Source organism: Ambystoma mexicanum, chromosome 9 (genome assembly GCF_040938575.1).
Source record: "Ambystoma mexicanum isolate Mex_15411 chromosome 9, UKY_AmexF1_1, whole genome shotgun sequence".
In the NCBI taxonomy this organism is placed as follows: Eukaryota; Metazoa; Chordata; class Amphibia; order Caudata; family Ambystomatidae; genus Ambystoma; species Ambystoma mexicanum.
Window position 1 is genome coordinate 80,840,266 of NC_090931.1, and position 26,083 is coordinate 80,866,348.

At 48.3% G+C, this 26,083-nt stretch overlaps 1 protein-coding gene across 1 annotated transcript in view; it reads left to right on the forward strand.

Annotated features, from left to right (window-relative positions):
- Positions 1-26,083, forward strand: part of SRPRA (SRP receptor subunit alpha) — a 644,254-nt gene that overhangs the window by 363,487 nt on the left and 254,684 nt on the right. Inside the window, exon 8 of the mRNA XM_069614204.1 lies at positions 22,331-22,449. Within this exon, the coding sequence (XP_069470305.1) occupies positions 22,331-22,449 (119 nt within the window). The remainder of the gene's footprint in view (positions 1-22,330; positions 22,450-26,083) is intronic.

Consider the following 26,083-nt stretch of genomic DNA (forward strand, 5'->3'; position numbering starts at 1 on the left):
CACCAGAGGTGAGGGCTCAAGATATTCTACAGATGGTCACCAAGTTTCAAAATGCCCAACGTCTCCCAGCCTTCGACTTTTTGAGGTTGCTAGGCCTCATGGCATCCTGCATCTTCCTTGTGCCAGAGGCTCGCCTGAGAATGAGATCTCTTCAGTGGGTCGCAATTCTCAGGGAGAATGACAGATCTCCGGATTCCGGACAAGGTAGCCCGCAACCTTCAATGGTGGGCCTATCCAGAGAACATCTTGAAAGGAGAACTGTTTTGGCAACCATGGCCGGAGATAACAGTAGTCAGACGCCTCACTCACGGGGTGGGGACCCCATGCCAACGACTTCACCATCAGCGGTCGTTGGTCTCCATCGGAGTCCAGACTACACATGAACCTATTAGAGCTGAGAGCAATCAGACTAGCGCTGAAAGCTTTCCTGCCATAAGTACAGGGGAGAAATGTCCTGATAATGACGGACAACACGGTGGCCATGCACTCAACAAAAGAGGAGGCGTAGGATCACTGCCACTGTGCAGAGAGGCGATGCAGCTCTGGTTTTGGGCAATCCAAGAACGAATCTCTCTATCGGCTGTCCACCTAGCCGGAGAGAAGAACTTGACAGCGGATGCTCTGAGCAGGCAGAGCACAGTCTCCCACGAGTGAGATCTTCACCCTTTGGGGAACCCCTCAGGTGGATCTGTTCGCCACAAGCACCAACAAGAAGTGCGATCTGTTCTGTTCAAGGGAATTTCCCCCGAGAGGAGCTCTAGGTGATGCGTTTGTAGTGGACTGGGAGTTTCCACTCCTCTACGCGTTCCCTCCAGTCCCTGTTATTCCTCAAATGATCAGGAGGTTGAGAAGATTCCGGAAGACGATGATCCTAATTGCCCCGTATTGGGCCAGGAGAACGTGGTACCCGGACCTTCTAGATATGTCCATCTGTCCTCCAATCCGTCTTCCACTCAAAGAGAATCTTCTCTCGCAGAAGGGAGGTCAGGTTCTCCATCCAGACACCAGAACCCTCAACCTTCACGCTTGGCTTCTGAAAGGTTGAGGTACAAGGATTGGGATCTCCCTGATGACGTCATGGAAGTGTTGCTTTCGGCCAGAACACCGGCAACAAAGTCTTTATACCGCTGCCGTTGGAACAAATTTTGCAGCTGGTGTAGGGAAGAGAATATCGACCCTTTTTCATGTGGTACACCAACGGTGTTATCGTTTCTACTCTACTTGGCAAACTCAGGCCTTCAAGTGGGCACTGTAAAAGGCTATCTCGCAGTGCTTTCTATCTTCAAGCGCACTGCGGAGGAACCATCGTATTTTAAACTTCCTCTAGTGGTACAATTTCTCAAGGGACTAACTAATGTTTACCGTACAAAACCATTCCAGGTTCCTTTATGGGACTTAAATTTAGTCTTAAACTTCCTAATGGGCACTCCATTCGAACCACTTCACTCTTGTTCGCTGACATTTCTCATGCTTAAAACTGTCCTATTGGTAGCACTAACATCTGCTAGGAGGGTGAGCGAGCTACAAGCTCTCTCCTGTAAACCCCCACATACAATCTTCCACAAGGACAAAGTTGTCCTACAGGTGAAGCCTAATTTCCTCCCAAAGGTGGTTTCTGATTTTCATATTACTCAGAAAATTACCTTACCTTCGTTCTACCCTCCTCCCCATCCGGGGAAAGAGAAGGAAAGGCTACATAGGCTGGACCCTAGGCGAGCTCTCAACTTTTACATCAGCAGAATGGCTAGGATCAGGCAAGCAGACCAACTGTTTGTAGGATACTCAGGTCACAAGTTGGGACTACCCATAACAAAACAAACCATCTCCAGGTGGATTATTTTGGCCATCCTGGAATGTTATAGACTAGCTGGGAAAGAGCCACCCCAAAATGTCAGGGCTCATTCAACCAGGGGTATCGCAGCCTCTTCGGCTCTCCAAAGAGGGGTACCGGTCCGGGACATATGTGCGGCTGCCACATGGTCGTCCCCACATACATTCACAAAATTTTACAATCTGGATTCCTCCACTGCTCAAGAGACCAGATTTGGCAAGGCCGTATTACATTCTGTCCATCCCTAAAGGGATACATAACACTCTCACTCCCACCTCCAATTACATGCCACTGCTATTGGAGTCTATCAAAGATAAGGAATACGTCGGAGGACACAATCCCTTCAAAGAACAAGTTACTTCTTACCTGGTAACGTTCTTTCGGCAGGAAGTTCCTCCGACGTATTCCTTATCGCCCCTCCCAACCATCCCTGCAGTGATAACTTCCCTTGTGGTTGCAGCTTACGCTCCTTCAAGGTCAATAACCAATTCAGGCATGACTTTTCTTATGCTACAAAACGGAACTGAGCAACGGACGCAGCGCGTGGCCATTTATGGGCATGGTGACATCGGCGCCGATACGGTGGCCGTCGAAGGACATCGACTCGGTGGACGTCGACACGCAGCGCCCTCTACAGAAAAAATTTCTGAGGCCAGCAAGCTGGAAACGTATTATCAAAGATAAGGAATACGTCGGAGGAACATCCCGTCGAAAGAAGGTTACCAGGTAAGAAGTAACTTGTTCTTCTCAAAGTATGTAATGTAGTACAGTAAGTGATATTGAATGCCACAAACCTACACTACACAAAAAGTCCAGACTTTGCTCACAAACTGTAGCAGCCCTCTGCAATATGATGTACACTCAGCAGGATACAAAAAACGGAGTACTATTTTGCAAACACTCACGTGAAATTCTAAGGACCACCTCACTGCTTTCCTACAAGTGGGTAGACTGCTACAACACACCTGCATCTAAAACAAAGACAACAAAAAAGCTGAGGGGGGTGTCCTCTTGCGTTATACATTACACAAATACAAGTGTGGGGACGAGGATTGCACCCACACTAGCAATGCAGCAACAGCCAACGTGCGTTGCACCATCCCCTCCTCCATGGGATGCTGGTGGATGGGGAAATGGAGGTGAGAAGAAACCATGCAACGTATTAGTGATTGGGTGAGTTGAAAAGCCAGAGGCAAGCAAGACGCAGACAGGGAAGATGAGAAAAGTACACAGCAAGCCCTTCCAGACAATTGCTGGCACTCTTGACAAAAACACTTGCTCATTCACACAGGGTTCTGTGTTGGAAGGGAGAAGGTCACAAGGACGGAATTACTGCAAGGGCAAGCAAGTGGAATTAGGCTGCTGAAAGTGGTGATGGGTAGCAAAGAAATAAGCAGCACCGACATACTGAATACATTGACATGCCATGCACACAAATCAATTGCTAGGAAGTTGGAGTCTCACTGTCAACATATTTACTTACATTTTTATTAGCATGTCACACAATCCAGTAAATCCATCAGTTACTGGCCTCCCCCCTCGCAACATAGCGTGTGGGCAAATGTCATCCATGAACTGCTCCATGCCTCTTTTTGAAAAGTGCAACCCGTCTCGGTGAAACATTACTTCACCTTTGATTAACCCATGGTGAATTGTCCGAATTCTGTGATTGCCCTTTGTCAGTCTTGCGAGCTCCCCATTCAGTTTCCTCACAGACGAGTTGATGGAGTTCTCCAATCCCTCCTGGAAATCATCTGAGACCAGGCCACCACAGTGTTTGGAAACCTCTGTGCAATCCATTCCAGTTCCGCCATGAGCATCTCCTGTACCCCTTTCCGTCCATATACCGAAAATCATTTCCTCCCAGGTGCACCACTGTAAGGTCGGGGGCGGGGGAACCTCTCCTTTTGCCTGGGCACTGCTGATGGCTCCGCTGATCTGTTGAAGGTGCATACCCCCCCCCCCCCCAACCCCAAACCAATGCACTGCAAGGCCATCACTTCGAGACCCAGATGTGGTTGGCCCTCTGAAAAGTCGTGCAGCCCTTTGGATGAAAGAGTGGTCGATAATCGACACAACCCTCATCCTCATTAGGAAATGGAGACAGAAAAACCCCCATGAATATGGCCAGACATACAGTTTACCAATTGGCACAACTATTGCTTCAACACATGGCTCTTGCAACAATCCCAGACACACACTTCCCCCCAATCTGACATGCACTTCTCATGTGAGATAACAGTAGGTCGATAAGTAATTGGCACATTCTTTTCTGGGAAAGAGGTGAAGAACATACTATGTCACCTTGTGCCAATGAGACGGTTGTGCTGGCGCAATTGTAATCAGTTAAGGTTTCGGCTCCCGTGGGCCACCGATTGCAATTCACGGTGGTAAGGTGACTTGCACATGCTGCAAAACACCCACATGGGAGACGGACAACCAAGGCCAGTGACATCACCTCACAACTGTCCTGTCCCTCTGGCTACCCTGCGTTACAGCTTTGCCCCCTGCGAAAAGCTCACTGGGACCACTGCTGGATTTGCACGACACAAATGGTGACCGTTGCAATAAAAGGAATGAGCTTTGTACCAAGTGTGCATTGCATGCTCAGAAGAAATGACCATCTGCATTACTACCGCAAAAAAAAATTGCTGCTAATTATGTTTGCCAATTTTATTTTTCTGCAATGCAGCCACCTTCCTCTATGCAAGCCACACCCATCATTGCCCCCAGGACCTCCCCACTACACATTCCCATCCATACCACTGACACTGCAGCCGCAGTTCCTCCCACCACAGTAACCATCCACCCTCACATTACAATGGATACCTACAAAAGTAATATATGTAGTACTTACATAAGTTAGCGAAAGCTTTCCAGTAGCCGCAACTGCACAGGAAACAAAAAAAAATTACATTCAGTACTCGGCCTACCAATAAATCATCCAAACTCACTGGCAGCTATCTGAAACTTTTCGCTTCCTTCCACCAGATACATGCCACATCCCAGTCATTTACCACCACGGAAGGCTGAACTGCACACTGATAGGCAATTGGAATAAGACCAATGGGCGTATGGAAACCCGCACAACTATGTAAACATTGTGAAGATGGCATATTGACAAACTGCCCTCCCAAAAGAACAGCACTGTCCAGCTGCTCATGTGTCCCTGGCCCCCCCAATACCTCCCCAGAGCACCCACTCCCGTTCACACCACCAACACTACAGGCCCAGTTCCCACCCGCACCAGTAGCAATCCGCCCTGCGTAATATACAATGTTGAAATAACCAAAATTCCAAACTTGGATAACAAGGGAGAAGCTTAAACTGAACAAGACCTGTAAAGGGAAAAGAAAACCACATAAGTTTTTCAGCCCTGCCAAAAACCAACCCTCCCAGACAGGCCCCCCCCCCATTGGATGGGGCAGTAGGTTTTGGGCACCCTGGGGGCAGATTGGCACACTAATGTGCCCATCTGCGACAAGGGAAGTTGGCTAAACAAAGAAAAAAATTGAAAATGGAAGGCTGCATTTCGGGGGAGGTGGGTGCTGAGGGGCACCCTAAACCGCCGGGGAATGCTGTAATGGAAAGTGGGGTGGCCCTCCCCCTCCACCTAAAAGGGAGTGGGGCCATCTCATGCAGCCCTCCCTGGGGGCTGATATCAGCTCCTAGGAAGGACCATCTGACCCCAGGGAGGCCTGCATGAGGTGCCCCCCCATCCATTTGGGGTGGGGGGGAGAGGGTCACCACAGAACGTGAGGCAGGCCCCTCCACTGGATGGGGCAGTAGGTTTTGGTCACCCTGGGGGTAGATGGGCACACTAATGTGCCCATCTGCGCCAACCGAAGTTGAGTAAACAAAAATCAAACTTTTAAAATGTTGGGATGCATTTTAGGGGGGGCTGAGGGGCACCCTAAATCACACGGGAATTATGTAATGTAAAGGGGGGTGGCCCTCTCCCCCCCCAAACCAAATGGAGAGGGGGCCATCTCAATCTGCCCTCCCTGGGGGCAGATGAGGGGGGATCTCATGCAGCCCTCCCTGGGTTCAGGTGTTTCTGCCTAGGAGCAGATATCTGCCCCCAGGAAGGGCTGCATGCAATGGCCCCCACTCCATTTTGGGTGGGGGGGGCAGAGAGGGCCCACCCCCCTTTGCGCTACAAAATTTACAGCCGGTTTAGGGTGCCCCACAGCCCCCCCCCCAAAATGCTGTCTACCATTTTCAATTTTTCTGTGTTTACCCAACTTCCCTTGGCGCAGATGGGCACATTAGGGTGCCAATCTGCCATCCGGGTGCCCAATCACTACTGACCCTCCCATTGGGGGGCCTTTCTGACCTTTTGTGGAGGCCTTCCCCCTGACCCCGAATGGATGGGAGGGGGGCACCTCATGCAGCCGTCCCTGGACCCTACGAAGGCTGCATGAGGTGTCCCCTCTCCATTTGGGGTAGGGAGAGCGGGCCACCAAAAAGTGGGACAGGCCCCCCCAGTGGGTGGGGCAGTAAGGTTTGGGCACCCTGGGGGCAGATTGGCACACTGTGCCCATCTGCGCCAAGGGAAGTTTGGTAAACAAAGAAAATAATTGAAAATGGTAGGCTGCACTTTGGGGCGGGGGATGAGGGACACCCTAAACCGCTGGGAATTGTTATTGTTATTTTGCATTTATATAGCGCCTTATATACCATTGGTATGGTCTGAAGGCGCTGGTAGGTTGAACGCCCTTGGGAACCGAGGTTCGGGTCAGTGGAGAGATTAGAGAGGGTCAAGGGTGCGTGTGCGCACCAGGTATGTGTGCAGCTGGTGCGGAATTTCTGTGGTAGCTGCTTCCTAGCGATAGGTGTGGTGGTTGAGGAATCAGGAGTATGTGTTCGGTCTGGCAGGATTATCCAGTCCGAGTGAGGCAGCGTTAGGCCTGACGAGAACGCTTAGCTGGGGGTGAGAAACCAGCAATGTTTACTTAGAGTGATGGGGAGTGAGCGGCGGATGTTGATATGAGAACAGATATACCGAATGGTGTCATAGTATCTCTGTGTTCTACTTGAGAGGTGGTGTAAGGAGAGAGTAAGCGTGGGGTGTGAAATGAAGTATGCTCTTACAACGGTTCCTTGCGTTCCACATCAAAGTCTGCACATTACGCAGACCGGTCCGTGCGATGTGTTTTGTTTCTCATCTGCTCTTATGCACTATTCATCGGGTCGGCGAATTCATCCGTATAGCGTACTCCTCCATCTAGCATGGAGGAGTACGCTAATCATGCGCTCTGGTCCATTCATTCATTTGTTTCGTGCGTTCACCCGCTCCCCAGGCTCATCTGTTACGCACTCAATCGCATCAGATGCTCATCCGCCACTTGTCAGTTCTGCATTCATCAGCTCTGTTCACTCTTCCGTACAATGTACTTAACTGTTTTGTGTACACTCGTTTTCTCGCTCTTATTTCTCGTTCGTTCGACGCATACCCGTTCTCTCGCCATACTCAGCCGCTTACTACACTCGGTCGCTCGACATACTCAGCTGCTTGCGATACTCAGCCGCTCGCTACATTCCGTCGCTCGTCAGATTCAGCCGATAGCTGTACTCATCCGTTCCTTGAGCTCCTCCGCGGTCCATGTTCTTCCCCTCATTACACTCAACCGTTTTCTACATTCATGTGCTCTCCATATTCATTCAGCCGCATTCTACACTCGTGTGTTCTCCACATTCATCTGTCCACCACATTTATTGGCTCTTCATATTCGTTTGCTCTGTACGCTCACCGCCCTTCACAGTGATCCGCCCTTCACAGTGATCCGCCCTCGGCAGTCATCCGCCCTCGGCAGTCATCCGCCCTCGGCAGTCATCCGCCCTCGGCAGTCATCCGCCCTCGGCAGTCATCCGCCCTCGGCAGTCATCCGCCCTCGGCAGTCATCCGCCCTCGGCAGTCATCCGCCCTCGGCAGTCATCCGCCCTCCACAGTCATCCGCCCTCCACACTCATCTTCCAAAGGCATCCGCCCCTCCACAGTCATCCGCCCCTCCACAGTCATCCGCCTTCCACGGTCATCCGCCCTCCACGGTCATCCGCCCTCCACGGTCATCCGTCCTCCACGGTCATCCGCCCTCCACGGTCATCTTCCACAGGCATCCGCCCTCCACAGTCTTCCGCCATCCACACCCATCTTCCACAGGCATTCGCCCTCCACAGTCGTCCGCCCTCCACGGTCATCTGCCTTCCACGGTCATCCGCCCTTCACCGTCATCCGCCCTTCACCGTCATCCGCCCTTCACCGTCATCCGCCCTTCACCGTCATCCGCCGTCATCCGCCCTCCGCCGTCATCCGCCCTCCGCCGTCATCCGCCCTCCGCCGTCATCCGCCCTCCGCCGTCATCCGCCCTCCGCCGTCATCCGCCCTCCGCCGTCATCCGCCCTCCGCCGTCATCCGCTCTCCACAGACATCCGCTCTCCACAGACATCCGCTCTCCACAGACATCCGCTCTCCACAGACATCTACCACAGGCATCCACCTTCCACATTCATCCGCCCTGCTCAGTCGTCCGCTCTCAACAGTCATCCGCGCTCCACAGTCATGTTCCACAGGCATACACCCTCCACAGGCATACGCCCTCTACAGCCCTGCCCAGTCATCCGCCCTGCCCAGTCATCCGCTCTCCACAGCCATCCGCTCTCTACAGTCATTCGTCCTCCACAGTCATCCGCCCTCCACAGTCACTTTCTACACATAGCCGCTCTCCATACTCGGACCGCTTTCTACAGTCAATTGGTTTACACACTCATCCGTCACCCCCATTGATTTTGCTCGTATTATTCATCGGGTCTCCAGACCCAACCGTCTTCCAGACGCACTTGTCAACCGCTTTCATCCTCCACATTCATTTATACTTGTCTAGAATCATCTTTATTCATTCGCCCTTCTCACTTATCCGTTCACCCCACTCATCGGCTTTCCAAGCTCGTCCACACTCTATTTTTCTTTTGTCCAGTGATCAATTCGTGTTATTGACTTCACTGTTTAGATCTACATTACTCGTTTTAATTTCTTTTGTGAACATTTGATACAATCCGTTTTTTTTTTTTTTTTTTCTTTTCTGTAATGTAAAGGGGGGTGCACCTCCCCTCACCCCAAATGGAGGTGGGGGCATCTCATGTAGCCCTCCCTGGGGGCAGATAAGGGGGGGACATGTCATGCACTCTTCCCTGGAGTCAGGTGTCCGTTCCTAGGAGCAGATATCTTCTCCAGGAAGGGATACATGAGATGGCCCCCCCTCCATTTTGTGTGAGGGGAGAGGGCCAGCCCCCCTTACATTACATAATTCCTCGGCGGTTAAGGGTGCCCCACAGCCCCCTCTAAAATGCTGTCTACCATTTTCAATTGTCAATCTTCTCCTGCCCCCCCCCCCCCATCCGCATTTTGATGGGGGGCCACCTCATGTTCTCCTGCCTGGGGGCAGAAATCTGCCTCCAGGGAGGGCTACAAGGAGTGCCCCCCCTTTCCACTCGGGGTGAGGGCGAGAGGGCCACCCCCCTATCATGTAAAAAAAAAAAAAATCCCTGGTGGCTAGTGGCCCCCCACCCACATACCCGTCTGTTTTTTGTTTTCCTCCATACCCCTTCCCTGGGGGAAGATGATCACCCAACTGCCCCCAGTGGACGCCATAGCTGTGGCCCCATGCTTTGGGGGGGGACGCTTAGCTAGTAAGCAGCCCCCTCTCCCCCCGCATCATAAACGGATCACTGAGGGTCCAGTGGCATTGTTGGCCGCAAATCAAGCGCTCTGCGCCCGATCCGCGAACAGTAATGCTTTCACAAAAGGTGTCGTTGGAAAGGGGAGAATCTGCCCTTTCAAACAACACCTCCCTCAATCTCTGGCTTGAAATACAGCCGGAGATCGAGGGAGAGGGAGAAGGGCGCTTACCTTCTCTCTTCACCGTGGCAGCCGAAAATGGCTGCCACAGTGCGACTGAAGGTAATCCAACCTACGGCCAGTGAGGAGGGACCTCCCCCTCACAAAGCCCGGGGGTTGGATTACAGTTTTGTGTGAAAAACGAAGTGCCTAAAAGGACGAGCTATCTCGTCCTTGGCAACCTGGAGGGAATGCCAAGGACGAGATACCTCGTCCTTGGCACTTAAGAGGTTAAACCTGGAAACCGGAGTGGGGGGGGCTGGTAACCTAGACAGTGATTTTTATTTTTATTTTAAAACTTTTGAAGTCCTCACATTCAATGCCAGGCTCCGAATCTTTCTGCCAATTGATAGTGTCTTTTAACGAAGCCTCCACTAAATCTGCGGCACAAGCTGAAAAGCCGCGTCAGGAGGATTCTTTTTATTAGCAGTTAATTGTAAACGGTCTTCCAAACGCTTCGTATGGTACCTCGTTCGAGGTAAAACAGATGCGGGCACAGAATCACAAATCATGTCCCGTTTAGAAATCAAAAGCCAAAGCTGCCAGTCTGCAAATCTAATAATCAGTATTATAAGGAACTCATGGTGGCAACAGTAAAGACAGACACAAGTGGTCACAGTTCAAGGGTGTTTATTAAATTGTAAATGCAGGGTGGAAAAACACCTAATCTAAGATGGGAGCAAGTGTTGAATATCAAATGAAAAATAAGGTAGTCCTTGTGGCGTTGTCAAAATGAAAGGGCCTCTACTAAGAAAAACCTATTGCCAATTCCTTACAAATAATTACAAAACGTGTGGGATAAGGTTCAATAAAGAAAGAAGTGTTCACAAATAAGTCAGGGTGTGATTGCCGTGCGTCTCCCTTCCCCACTATTTCAGCACGGGACAAGGTGGGACCTTGGAGCACGGCACACACTCGAGCTTTCTCAGCACGAGCTAACAGTTCCGTTCCAGCTATCAGATTCTTCGATGGAGCGGTCTCTTTTCAATAAAAAGTCTCTTGCCTTCGAGGGCCTGATGTGGTCCACAACGGTATCTGGTCATTTCATCTAAAGCATTACCATCGAATGCCATTCCATCGACAAAATTGGATCGAAAAAAATATGCATCGAATGCATGTTTTTTCAAGGTAAAGGGTTTAGTGTTATTTATAATGGGGTTTAAAGGCTAAAACACAGGGGGTTGGGGAGGCCCCCCATTTAAAAAAAAAAAGGAAAAAACATGCATTCGATGGTAATTATTTTGATGCATTTTTTTAGATGGCATGGTAAAAATTCGATGGAATGACCATAAACCATCCACAACAAACAAAGTTCCCTTCTCAATGAACTTTGAGTGAGGACTTTTCACCCTTGGGTCTTCCTCGACCGGGATTGGACCCACTTGACAAGGGGGGGGGGCATTCACTTCAGACTTCAACCCTTCTCGTTAGCATACCTCCGCCGGGTTCACTCTTGCCAACTTCAGTTCATGTACTAGTTTTCACCATGCAGGATTCATTTCCCTTTCTTTCATAGTCATTGGTCGGTCAAAGACTTTCAACGGTACATAGGATTTTACAAAACCCCTGTATGACCACTTTGAGCTCTTCTCGCCTCTTCCCAAGGCCTTCTAATTAGGGTAGTCTCTTATCGCGTAATTGCCCAGTTTCCTGCGTGAGCACCCACGTGGTGCCGGTCGCCTCTGTTTTACGGGTTTTCCCCTCCTTTTCTCATTAGTTCCTTTCAAAGTTCAAATCAGCTCTTGCTACTTTTCGTTCAACACAGTTTGGTTTCTTATCGACTCCCCCCTCGACTCACCAGCTGTGATGAACCGCTTGGCTTTCTTCTTCGAGTCAAGGTTGGTACCACTGAGACAAGCGTTTCCCCCGGCTTGGTTATCAGCAGAGGAGGGTCTGGCGTACCGTAGACATCTGCGACAACACACGCTGGCCTTTGTTTGCGGTCTTATGTTTCCGATTGCAGAGGTTTCACCGCCCTGGATCGGAAAGGGCAATGACACGTCTCTCCTTGTTACCTTCTCTGTATTCGCCATCTTTCACCTCCTCTTGAACTGCTGTGCTGAGTTAGCCCTCACGTTGTGCGGTCTGCCTTGCTCGTCCTGTGCTCTCGTGCTGCACCTTTTATCTGTGTGGGGGAAGGGAAAGGGAAAGGGTTGGCTGGTATGTGTGGTTCTGGTCAATTGCCTGACTTTGCCTGACCCTTGTATTGGGACATGTCAGGTAAACGGCTCTGGTGTTAGTCCGTTGTCTTTTGTGTTGTGCAAAATTGTTTGTGTCGGAAAAAGCAGGGACAGTATTTTGGAATATTCGACGTGGTAGGATGTGGAAAAGGTCTTGAAAGAAGTGGGATACCACTTCGAATGGATTGTGTCCTCCCACGTATTCCTCCTCTTGGATATATATAGCCTTACCTTTAGGTTTCGCCTCGGAAAATGTTTCCTCTCTCCAGCAGAGGGCACTCCACTCCAGGCGGTGACGTCGGTGTCCCTCGGCGGCCTCTGTCGAGCACCGACGTCATCCATTGTATAAAGGCCTCGAGCGCGGCCGTTGGCTTCAGTTCTGTTTTTCCGTTCGCTTCGGATCGAGATAAAATGGCGCTTCAGTCACAGCGAACTATGTCGTTTTCTTCGAACCCGTCTACTCCGAAAACGGGTTTTAAGAAATGCCTAAGGTGTGGAATAAAAATGTCGCTGACCGACCCTCATCCTAACTGCCTCTGGTGCCTCGGCTCCGAACATCAAATCGACGACTGCAGTTCTTGTCAATCTATGACACATAAGGCCTTTAAAAGAAAGACGAGGTAAACTGGCGGTGTGGGAGGAATCCTCGAAGTTTTCTTTGAGAGGGAAGAAAGACTCGGCTGATTCTTTGGCAAAACGCCATAAAAAATGTAGATCAAGGAAGTCCTCTTCTTCTTCGTCCAAAAAAGTGAAGAAAAGATGACACCGAGCTCCCTCTTCTTCTTCCCCGACTACATCAGAGGTAGTTATTGCTTGTCCAACAAAACATGACTCCCCTAAAAAGTGGGAAGCATTTAGAGCATCAATGATGAACATTTTTGAGAATGCGGCCCAGACCCTCTAAAAAATGCCTGTTGAAGATCATGCCCCTACGCACAAAAAAAGTCACGGGGGAAGGTTCTAAAACTAGGAAATCCGACAAGAAATTGTCAAGGGTGTCTTCTAGGGACTCTTCCCAAACACCTAAAAAGAAAAGCCTTCCAGTGCATAAACAGGGGGCAGACCTTAAGAAAAAGACTTTAGGCGTTGATACGTGTTAGGCAGAATCCAGTGCAGTTCCCTTAGGGAGCACTACATCAGATTAGGACTATAGGTGAGAGCAATAAATCCCCTTTGGTATCAGTCTGTACCACAAAGATTTAATTGGTAGCTGTGGCTAAGCAGTCAGACTTCTCTCAAGAGGGAGATGAGCAGTATTCAGGGTTTACACATTAGGCCCATTAGACTATGGAACAAGGAAACACTGACCAAAGTTTTGTAGTTAAAAAGTAGATATATATTTATTTTATACACCTCTAATAAAACACATGTATCACAAGTATCAAGCAAGGTAAATTAAGTCAATGGAAAATATACATATTCCCTATATGAATTGTAGACCAAGTGAACCAGAGTGAAAACTGAGCAAAACTGCACAGTGAAAACTACACACAAGGGATCCTCTAACAATTCCTCACAAGGGAGAGAAAGCACAAGTTACTCAGAAATACGTTCTTATACACCCTAACAACGCTTCCCATCAGTTGTGAACCAGTTCAGCAAGACAGTGCATCAGTATAAGCAATACTTAGAATGAAAACTGAGCAAAAGGGCATTTCACAATGATTATGCAGTGGGAAGAAAGAGTGGTTCTAAGAAAGGGGTGCATCACACAGTTTGAATGGAGAATCAATCTCGAGAAGGCAGATCTAACAAATGTGACCAGAGTCAGTAGGCCTGTGCCAGAGTTAGTGGTACAGGGCAAGGGCCCAGGAGCAAAATGTTCATGTAGCTGCAGTCAAATCTTTGGTTAACGATAGTTGAAAAGGTTGAAAAGACAATGTTAAGAGAGAGGGGCGGCAAACCCAACAGGTAGGGAAAGGATTTAAAACACCTTTAGCACTACCGCGAAGAAAGGGTGGCCTGGAGGAACAATGTACCTTAGGATGAAGAAGTGGCTCCTGTGGTGGCGGTTGTTCCTGATATTTCCTGCAGTTCGGGTGATCCAGCAGAGGAAGAGGTGCTCTCGTTGTGGAGGAAGGTTCAAGTTACTGCACTACCCAGGGATGAAACCACCCGCGGTGCTGCCCGACAAATAAAAGGTACGCTCCTTTAAATCGCGGTCCGGGTGGACTGGTGCCTGGCTATCCGGCCTCCGAGTACAGGGTATGGGAGATTCGACCAAGGCTGGTCCGGGAAGGCGATTGGCTAACTAGTTGGCCCCACCAGCTCAAGGGAAGAAGGCTCTTGCAGGGGAAGATCTTCTCTGGTCGTGTGGAGAAAAGTGGTGAGACGCTGCAGCAGGGCTTCACCGGTGGTTCAGTCGTTGCAGATGTCTTTGGCTTCTCTCCTCTTCGGCTTCTTAGTTCCAGTGGTGACATCTTGCTCTTCCAGTCCTCAGGACCCTGCTTTTATGCAAAAAGATTCCCATTCATACAGCCTAGCTGTCACTCACACAGTGGAGTGGTCATCTTGGCTGGAGACCCTCCAGCCTATCAGGATAGAGTGCGACATGGTTTGCTGAGGCAACCCTGTCCAGGTGTCCTACTCCCCCTCCCACACAATGGACCCACCCTAGACTCAGTGGCGTTGGAAGGAGGGCTTCTGGGCAGAAGCCCGCCAAATGGACAAACAAAGGATCCCCGACCTGGGTTAGGATTGCAAAGAAAGACACGAGAAAGAAGTTATATTAAAGTTCTGGCAAATAAAACCTACCGGAGCAAAGTTAATATTGAAATGCTCCGGCGGTATGTTAGAGGCTGTCAGAAAAAGTGGTAGCCTCGAACAATGTGAAAATCCCATAGGGAAATATTTGCGGTTGAATATTTATGGTAGTAACCACTGCCACCAGCCAGAAACTTTTGAGAGGGGTACTGCAGGGTACATTCTCGAAAATGAAAATAGGGGAAAAACTAACCCCTTCCAGTACCTCCATAATAAGATGGGTTGTATTGGTTTAGTTCATAGGATTTGACTAGTAAAGTCAATGGGGACTTTACATGCCATGGGGGACAGTAGTCAGTCCCAGGGTATGGAGTCTATGTGTGGGGGTCGCTACGACACCCGTGTCACTGCACTGAGGGTGCTGTGTAACACATGTGAATAAAGATGGTTCCTATGGGGGAGAGAAAATCCCATAGGCATTAAACAGAAAAATAGCCTAGAACACACATAGCAAAAATGCCTAAGAGTGGGAAAAAGAGCCTCACTCTTAGTAGGTAAAAATAAACAAAACCCTCCCAATCCAATAAACAAAACCCTCCCTATGGGTAAGGGAAATTAGCCATCGAATGAGAATTCTCCCTATCAATACGTCATTAAAAACCTTGAGGAAAACATCTTTGAAGCCTCTGTCGAAGGCTGTAGAGTATAAGGGGTCGACGACCCAGCCAAAAAAAGTTACGTCAAGTACTTTATCGATGACCTCGAAGGCTCCTTCGACATCGATTGCCTCGAAGATTCCTTCGACAGCATTCGTAGCGTCTTCGAAAACATCGAAGAATGCCTGGATAACATCGAAGGTAACGGCCACGACTTCAACGCCATCGACGCTTCTGTCGACGTCGACACCAATTACAGTGGTGAAACCTATTCCTGAGAAAATATTTCACCCAGAAAGCAGACATGATATTTTCCAAACTGTCATCTATATATGGAGAAAAGTCTTCAGGAAATGAGGAGGATGAAGAAGAAGATGAACCTGAAGTTTCATCAACCGGGGTAAATATATGGTGCAAGGGAGATTCCTGAGGAATTAATTGATCCTCAATCAAAAATGCAAGACCTGTATGAATGTTAAGTCTGCAAGTGGACTAGATACGTCCCCTGAATACGAATTTGAAAAACCAGATCCAGCAGAACATGCTGATTTGGGCTATAGAAAACTTATGAACAAAGTAACAGAGTTTATGGGATGGGGTAGGAACTCACCTGTATAACAGGATGATGATATGACAGATATTTAGTCAGGAGGTCCTCAACCAGATCCCATACTTCCCTTTCATATTGCCCTGCAAAGGAGAGTAAATGCTGCTTGGGAAAAACCTGAATATTTTCCAGTAGTGAATACAAAATATGTGGCAAAATACAGACCTTGTAACTCTGATCCAGAGTATTTGAGTAAGCATCCATCTCCTGAGAGTCTGGTAGTTCAGGCAGCCACATCAACAATAAATGCTGCATACCCTACAATTCCCCCTGATAGGGATGACAAAAAGATCGATCAATAGTCGAAAAAGGTTTTAGATCAGGGAGCATGGCTCTAAAATCCACAAATGTATCTTGCACTCTGGCTAGATTCACTTATACTCTGTGGGACTGCATGTCAGCGGCAGCTCAACACATCCCGGAAGGAGAGGAACGTGATGGTTTCCTGTCCATAATTAAGGATGGCAAGGAGGCTTCGGGAGAATGTCTTCAAGGAGGTTTGGACACTGCTGACAGTATCAGCAGGTCCATGGTGTCTAGCGCAGTGCTACACAGGTTTGCGTGGCTAAGGAAGTCAGGTTTCGCACCAGATGTTCAATCTAGACTTCTTAATAAGCCATTTGACGGCTCAAGGTTGTTTGGCAGCAAGGCGGATGAAAGTTTGGAGAAGCTGCAGACCTCCAAGGCAGCGGCAAAGTCACTCAGTGCCGCTATAAGACAACCTCAGCAACGCCCCTACACAGGCTCATCTTCCTGGAGGGGTTGTCCCTTTCGTTTTTACTCCTCATTTGGGAGAGGAAGGGGACAGGCCAGTCAAAGAGGGCAAAGGAAATTTCCTCGGGGGCAAGGAAGAGGTGCTAGATCTGCCCCAGCAGCGGCATCTGTCCCTTCAGACGCTGCTGGAGCTGCCACAAAACCACTCTAGGTTTTGACTCACAAGACCCCAGTGGGAGGCAGGATCTCACAGCATCTGAAAGAATGGCGGGGCATTACTTCAGATGCTTGGGCACTGGAAACAGTATCCCAAGGTTACTGCCTTCCCTTTCTAAAGAAACCTCAGAATCACCCACCGGAATACAACTCTACCGAAAATCCAGACCGCTCCTGTTGCAGGAAGTTTTTACCCTGCTACAGAAAGGTGTAATAGAACATGTACCTGTAGCGGAAAGGAACAAGGGTTGGTATGCCCCATATTTCCTCATTCCAAAGAAGGACAGAGGACTGAGACCCATCTTGGACTTGAGAAACTTGAACAAGTTCCTCAGGAAGGACAAGTTCAAGATGGTCCCTTTTTCTCAGATCCTTCAGGCTCTCCAAATTCAAGACTGGTTGGTATCATTGGACCTTCAGGATGCTTTCTTTCATGTGCCAATCCATCTCAAGCACGGAAAGTACCTGAGGTTCGCGATTGGCAATTCTCACTATCGAGTTCTGCAATTCGGGTTGACCTCCGCCCCAAGAGTTTTCACCAAGTTGATGGCGGTAGTGGCAGCGAGTCTCAGAAGAGGGGGGATTTATGTCTACCCCTATTTGGCCGACTGGATGATCAGGGCATGTTCCCCAGAACAAGGCCGGGACCATCTATCCAAGACTTGCCATTTCCTTCACAAACTAGGGTTTTCTCTGAATTTAAAAAAAGTCAAACATGATACCATCACAGAAACTCCAGTTCATAGGAGCAGTCTTGGATACTTGTTCGGGCAAAACCTCACCTCCCGAAGAGAGAGCTCACCACATTCTGCAGATGGTAACAAAATTCCAGAATACCCAGTATCTACCGGCCTTCGACTTTCTTAGGTTGCTCGGTCTCATGGCATCCTGCATTTTTCTGGTGCCAGAGGCCAGATTGAGAATGAGATCTCTTCAATGGGCTCTCAGGACTCAATGGTCCCAGTTCTTAGGGGAAATGTCAGATCTTTTACAAGTTCCAACCAGGGTGGCACAGGATCTACAATGGTGGACTTGCAGACAGCACATACTCAGTGGGGGATTTTTTTGGCAACCATGGCCGGAGATAACAGTAGTGACAGACGCCTCCCTTACGGGACGGGGAGCTCACCCCAACGAGTTGACGATCAGCGGTCGTTGGTCTCCATCGGAGTCCAAACTACATATCAACCTATTGGAGCTGAGGATAATCAGACTAGCACTGAAGGCCTTCCTGCCAGCTGTACAGGGAAATAATGTTCTGATAATGACGGACAACACAGTCGCCATGTACTACCTCAACAAGAGAGGAGGTGTAGGGTCACTACCACTGTGCAGAGAGGCAATGGCCCTCTGGTTCTGGGCAATACAAGAATGGGTCTCTCTATCTGCCATTCACCTAGCAGGAGAGCAAAACACAGCGGCGGACGCTCTGAGCAGACAGAGCACAGTCTCCCACGAGTGGGATTTAGCTCAGGAAGTCCTTCTGGAGATCTTCACCCTTTGGGGAACCCCTCAAGAGGATCTGTTCGCGACCAGTGTCAACAGGGAATGCGAACTGTTTTGCTCAAGGGAATTTCCCCCGAGAGGAGCTCTAGGAGACGCATTCATAGTGGACTGCGAGTTTCCACTGCTATACGCGTTTCCTCCAGTCCCTGTGATCCCTCAAGTAATCAGGAGGTTGAGGAAGTTCGGGAAAACCATGATCCTAATTGCCCCGGATTGGGCCAGGAGAACGTGCTACCCTGACCTTCTAGACATGTCCTCCTGCCCTCCAATACGTCTTCCAAAAAGAGAGGATCTTCTCTGGTAAGAGGGAGGTCACGTTCTCCATCCAGAGGTCAACATACTCAACCTTCACGCATGGCTTCTGAGAGGTTGCGATACAAGGATTGGGACCTTCCGGATGATGTAATGGAGATCTTGCTTTCAGCCAGAAGGCCAGAAACAAAATCTTTGTACCGGTGTCGTTGGAACAAGTTCAGTAACTGGTGCAGGGATAAGGAGGTGGATCCCTTTGAATGTGATATTCCAATGGTATTATCTTTTCTGTTACATTTAGCTAATCTGGGGCTCCAGGTTAGGACGATAAAAGGATACGTAGCAGCGCTATCTACCTTCAAGCGCTCGTCAGAAGAAAAATCTTATTTTAAGATACCTTTTAATAATACAATTTCTAAAAGGTTTAAACAAAGTTTTTCCACCAATACCTTTTCAAGTTCCTGTGTGGGATTTAAATTTGATACTGAAATTTCTGAAATGTGCACCCTTTGAGCCTTTACATTCTTGCCCGTTAAGGCTTCTTACTCTAAAAACGATACTTCTAATTGCATTGACATCAGACCGCAGAGTGAGTTGCAGGCACTTTTTCGAGTGGTCCTCCTCACACCATCTTTCATAAAGATAAAGTTGTCATTCAAGTCAAGCCCTCTTTTCTGCCAAAAATAGTTTCAGACTTTCACCTGCCACAGAAAATAATTCTACCTACGTTCTACCCTCCTCCTCACCCGAGTAAGGAAGAGGAAAGACTACATAGGCTGGATCCTAGAAGGGCTCTTAGCTTTTATATCTCAAGATTGTCAAAAATACGTCAGTGTGACCAACTGTTTGCGGGATACACTGGTCGTAAATTAGGACTACCTGTAACTAAACAAACATTATCAAGATGGATAATCCTAGCCATAACAGAGTGTTATAGGCTAGCTGGAAAAGATCCCCCTGAGGGTTTAAGAGCTCATTCAACTAGGGGCATGGCAACTTCAACAGCACTTAAAAGGGGTGTCCCTGTACAAGATATTTGTGCAGCAGCCACATGGTCGGTCATGCATACTTTCATAAAACATTATGCTTTGGACTAAACTACCTCTCAAGGAGGTCTATTTGCCAAATCTGTGCTACATTCAGTACATGACTAAAAAGATATCTGTACTCCCGCCTCCGATAGAAAACTGCTTTGGGAGTCTATCTAAGATGAGGAATACGTGGGAGGACACAATCCATTCGAAGAACAAGTTACTTACCAACTGTAACGTTCTTTCAATTGGATGTTCCTCCCACGTATTCCTCATCGACCCTCACACCCTACCCCACAGTACAGTTTACGTGGTTTACACTCTGATTTCTTTTGAGGCTGGGATCAAAAGAGGCACGCTTTTAACAATGGTCATGGATTCTGATATACGGAAAAAACAGAACTGAAGCCAACGGGCGCGCCCGAGGCCTTTATACAATGGATGACGTCGGTGCTCGACGGAGGCCGCCGAAGGAAATTGACGTCACCGCCTCAAGTGGAGCGCCCTCTGCTGGAGAGAGGAAAACATTTCCGAGGAGAAACCAAAAGGTAAGGATATATATATCTAAGATGAGGAATACGTGGGAGGAACATCCAATCGAAAGAACGTTACAGTTGGTAAGTAACTTGTTCATCTCACCAGTCGGTATCCCACTCCCCAAGGACACCCTACCCCCATCCAGGTGATCCTCCCTCACTGGTCTACCCCCAGGAACTTGATCCAATAGCAATGGCTGTGTCCAGGCCACCTGGATGACAGATCCCCGGGGGCTAGCTAGGGAGACACCTTCAGGTTTCTCACAGTATGCAGTGCACCGCAGTCAATCAGGCAATCGTAATCAAAAGTCATGAAAGGCCAAAAAAGTCTTGTATAGGTCTATTATGAGCTAAACAGAAATCAAAACAAAAGTTTCATCTTCAGAGTTACCCTGAGGTGCCTTAGGTTACCGGAGATGAGATGAACAACTCGTAAACTTAAGCTTCTGATCACTCCATCCCTCGAAAATCTCACCAAGAGCAGGGAACACTGGAAACACTCTCTCAACACTGCGACGCTCTGTGTCCAGAAATGGGTAGGAGCCGTCTTGGAAATAGAGAGTGAGAACAGACTTGCTGCAATCAGGTACTGCTCCACGCTCCACACAGGAAACAATCTCTCAATGCTGCACCTCAGTTAATACCTTTGCTGTTCATTCCTGCTGACCTTCAGATGCCAGGGCTGATGCCCAAGTGGGTCAGGTTTTCCTGGTGCATTTTTTTTCAATAAATCGATCAATCCTTTTTTGTCTTAATGAATCCTTCACGTTCTTTGGTCCTCCCTCTTCCCAGATCTCGGGTTCCCAAGTTTACTGTTCTATTCAGGGTTTATGAACACACATGAAGATCACATGATGGAGAAGAAATATTTGCACAAGTCCTGTTCTCCACCATGGACATTTTCATTATTTTTATGAATGCTCATTCACCTCCCCTATTGAATCAGTGAAGGGGAGAGAAGTCCTTGAGGAATGCAATTATTGATCCTTTCTTGTCTGGATGTAAATGTGCTCTACCAGTAGACTGTGCATTATGGGAGGCTGCTGCAGCCTGACACCTTAAGGGGCCATTGTATCCTTTCCCCTCTATTTTATTGTTTCCTGTTACTTCAGAGCAGTTTCTTTCCCTCCCTGCAAACGTTGTTCAGATTGCACACAAGGGCAGTGATATTATGTATATAATGAAGATACTCTTAATGAAGAAATTGATTTGCAAGTACCTCATTATTCCTTGTCAGCCAGCCATTCCATCCACTACAGAACGATTAAGATCATATTTAAAAAGCTTGCTCCCACCCGAAAAGGGCTGTCCAACCCATACTGCTAGCTCAATGCTGCTCAAGTCTTCCCAAGAAGTCTTGAAAGTTGTGTGGAAACGGAGACTCCCCAATCACCATCAAAATTAATTTTCCTAGGTTTTCCATTCCACTCAATTGAGTATATAAAACATCTCAATGACTGTTTTCATTTATTTTTTGGGCACGCTGTTTTTATCTGAACATCATGGATTCCCTGCTTCCAATCACATGAACACACAACTGAGTAACAGCACAAAGGGGAACGTCTGTCGCCTAGCAGCTAAGATGTTCCTTTCACATCTACAGATTCTGGCTCCGTTGACTTAAACTTGGTTAATGTTACGGCCCGAGATAGTCTAAAGTTAATTCCACTAGGGCTTTGGGCAGAGTACATGTTTCCTTCAAGTACAGAGCAGCCATGTGTGCCCTTCGTCATATATGCTCTGTGTTTTGTTAATCAATTGCGATATTGCTTCTGCTGAAACCCCTTTATTAGTTTGCTCTTCCTGTTGAGCAAGCCGCCAGGTGGATGAGTAAAAAGCCCATGGCTACCTTTTAAATAAATCGATAGGTGCTCTCGTTACCAGGGTTCATCATCCATAATTAACTCCTTTGGGTTCAGGTGTAACTCCCTTTGGCTAATTAATCGAAGCACTTTGGACACAAGACGCATCAAATGCCATATCGCCCAGTTTTCACCTGCCTTCTCCAACATTCTGATGGCCTGCAAGCTGTTTTTGGGCTTCACAGAAAGATGGTGTTGTTTCATGTGTTCATACCATCCAAACATGTTTAATAAGGAGAGCTAATGCTCTGCCATCAAGAGCCGATGATGCTTGCATGTATTTGTGATTGTTAAATTTCTTACTGTTGCAATGTTTAACACTGCTTTTTCTATCTCTAGCGCTAAGAAGAGTGGTTTTGGAGGTATGTTTGGAATGCTTCGGGGACTTGTGGGCTCCAAAAGCCTAACCCGAGATGACATGGATGCAGTGCTGGAAAAGATGAAAGATCACCTTATAGGTATGACTAGCAAAGTGCACTGCCTTGAAAAATACATAAAACGTTAGATCTTTCTCCTTGGTTATGAGCACATATTTATAAATGCAGAATCTCTCGTTGTTGGATTTGATTTTTAATATTTCTTTTTTTTCTGGCCATATTTGTCCATATGTGTTTCAAGCCTAGATAGGCCCTGGGTTTTTGATTCTGTTGCACCAGAAAGTCATTTTTTTCTCCATTTGCAAACTTTAGTAGTCTCCTAAATGTTTGTTGACTTTTTGGGTCCTGACATTTTTGTCCACAGATGTTTCTACTTAAATCTCCCTGCAATTGAATTTAAAAACCCATAAGACGTCCTGGACAGGAAATCCCCTGGACACCCCATTTTGTCCCCAGGTGAGATTTCTCATCAAAGTGTCTGGTAGTAGGCTGGTAGCAGCGATATGTAACTCTGGATCTCTTCAAATGTACACATAGGTTAGGGATAGTGTGAAAGGAATGCCCTTGTCAACGCCCCTTTTCGAAACATATTAAAGATGTAATACTACAAGCCAGCCACTAGATGGTGGCTTATGCAAAGCAATTTACCCTAATCAGATATAAGTCACTGAAAGAAGATTAGTGGGTAAGTAATGTTTTCCATATCCAGCCCCGCAAAATCTGCTTAACTACTCGCATAGTCGAGTAGTTTTGGTAAGTCGAGTACCATATGCATGTAGTACAATCATATTCTGGTATGTTTTGAAACTTTTATTTGACATTTACTGCAAACAAACTGTGTGCAGTAAATGTCAAGTTTCAATGCGTGGCTGGCCTCCTGGTGGCAGCAGTGTGCAAAAAATGAAGTGGGCGTATAGTTACATGCATAATTTTACAGAAAGCACTGATAAAATGTGTATCATACGTCGTCATGGGTGGAGTGCATTTCTCCAGCATTGGATCTTTCATGGATTCACATGCTTAGAATATTCCCCGTCGTCAGACTGGGACCCCTCGGTACACATATATAGCCTTTTCCAATAGGAAAACTTCCGACACTTTTGTGTCCTATCTACGTCCTTTTAAGACCCGCCTACGCATGCTCCGTAGGCCGTCCCCGTATAAGAGGCCCGCCCCTGCGGCTCCCCTTCAGATTTCAACCGTCTCCAAAGTAGTGGGATCTCCTCGCGTTGTCTTACTATTTTGTACAAGGTTGCATTACTGGAATTTGAGTACAGAAAATGTCCTCCGTGTCAGGAAAAGCGGCCCATGCGCGACGTGCGGCTTGAAAAAAGTTTACGAGGGGGACGGACATATGGATTGTATATATTGCCTCCACCCTCATCATTCGACGGATAACTGCGACATATGCAAAGGGTTTTCTCAAAAAACCCTCAAAGACCGCAGTCGACGACTGGTGGCATGGCTGAATGATGGAGCGGGGGCATACCCCCCTTCGGAGGTAGGCTCCACACAATCGGCGAAAACATCACGCCGCGCTACCTCGTCGGAACCACCGGCGAAGAAATCTCGACTGACGGAAAAAGTCGTCTGGCAGTCACTCAACTAGAGACTCCTCGTCAAAGAAATCATCTTCATCAAAAAAGCATGAAAAGGAAAGGAAATCCTCCTCGGGCGATCATCGTAGATCGACCACGAGTCGAGAATCGAGTAAAAGCAAGCCAAGTGTGGAAAAGGCGGGACCGCCAAAACCACCTGCTAAGTCACCGTCGTGGACGGCGGCCCAGTCATCGGCCTCCACCCTGCCACTTACGCAGGTGGCATCCACCGTCCCACCGACAGCGACGTTGACGATGGCCTCGTCGACGGGGGTTCTACAGGAGGCCTGAAGTTTTTGATCCGATCCCCCCCGGATACTTTACTACAAGAACAGGCTGTGTTGCTGTCCTCGGAGGACGAGAATGAGAGAATAGCTGGCCCAGCAGACCTAGGGCTACGAGTGGCTGACAAGTCGTCGACGAGGGGATCCGTTATACCGGTATCTGCCCCTCTTCTCAATCCTCAATCTGTTTTGTCGTTGGAAATTCTGTCCACGCTTCAATCGTTGTTAGTCGTTGGACCAGAGACTACCTCAGGCAAACCTGCCACAGTCACCCGTCGACGAGCCGAGCCGGGCCCGTCCCGTCAACCGACGCACCTACGCACGCCAATCTCCGCACTGGCACAAGAGGAAGGTGAGCTGCCAGATTCGGAGTCTGACAGGGGAGCCATGTCGGATATCTCATCATCTCCCTCCAGGGATCCAACCTGGGAGTCAGAGGTGGAGTTGGAAACCCCTAGAAGCCCAGCTCACCCGTCCCCTCCGGACGACATTGCGTCATTCCATTCTATGATGGAGAAGGCATGCAAAGAATTTGGTTTGTCCCAGGAAGAACAGAAAAAGGACTGTTTTTTGTTCGACCACATGGGTAAGAGAAGGAGGTCTGTGTTCTCGATACCAATACTAGACCATGGATGGAAGGAGGGGTTGCAGACAATGCGTCACCCGTTTTCAGAGCCGGCAGTGAAAGGACGCCTGGAAAAAAAGTTTAAGGCTCCAGAGTCTACCCCCAAGTGTTTATCCTCCCAACCAACGCCAGACTCGGTGGTGTCGGCGGCAGCGGCGGCAGCGGCGAGGAAGGCGAAGGCCCAGCACAAGTGCACGACTCCTGAGAACGAAGCGAGACGCCAAGATGCCTTTGGCAAAAAAGTGCTATCCGTGGGAGCGACCACAGCAAAGGCCGCAAACTCTCTGGCAATTGTTGCCAGATACGATAGGGAGATGTGGCACAGGCTAGCTCCGTTGCTTGATCATTTTCCGGAAGAGCATAGGAAGGCAGCGATGTTACTCGTCCGAGAAGGTGAGGAAGCCTCAAATCACGCAATAAACATCGCGGTGGACCTCGCTGAGTCAGGCTTCAAGCAAGTCAATAATGGGGTCGTATTACGTCGACAGTCATGGCTTAAGTGTACCTACTTCAGACCAGAAGTACAATACAAAGTTTTAGATATGCCCTTTGAGGGAGACCTTCTTTTCGGTGAGAAGGTGGACGAAGCCCTAAAAGGAATGAAAGAGGACTCGGACACGGCACGTTCATTGGGTGCCCTCCAAAGTGGCAGAAACTACAAGTCTTTTCGTCCCTTTAAGAGGGGCTTCAGGTAATTCAAGATTCTCTGCATCTGGAGACAGATCCTTTGGCAGATCAGCTTACCCCTCCCAGGGATACAGACGTGCCTCCCAAACGGCAAACCGTTGCCGGAACTTCCAGACTTCCAGGAAAAGACCATCATATCCGTCGTCGTCGAGAGACAAGCAAAATAAAGATCAGCAGTGACATACAACACACCATTCTGGGGGGAAGAGTTTCAGCATATGTCGACGAATGGGAACGAATAACGACGGATCAATGGGTGCTGGATACTATAAGAAACGGACACTCTCTACAATTCAAACACAGGCCTCCGCAAATTCCACCTGCGTTCACACTCATGTTAGCAAAGGGCATGATAGAATTAGTTCCAACATCACAGAGAGGTCAAGGAGTCTACTCAAGATATTTCGTCGTAAAAAAGCCGAACGGCAAATGGTGTCCCATTTTAGACTTACGCGATCTCAACAAGTCTTTAAAGAGCCTAAAATTCAAGATGCTCACTCTGCAGGAAGTGATCCGCGCCG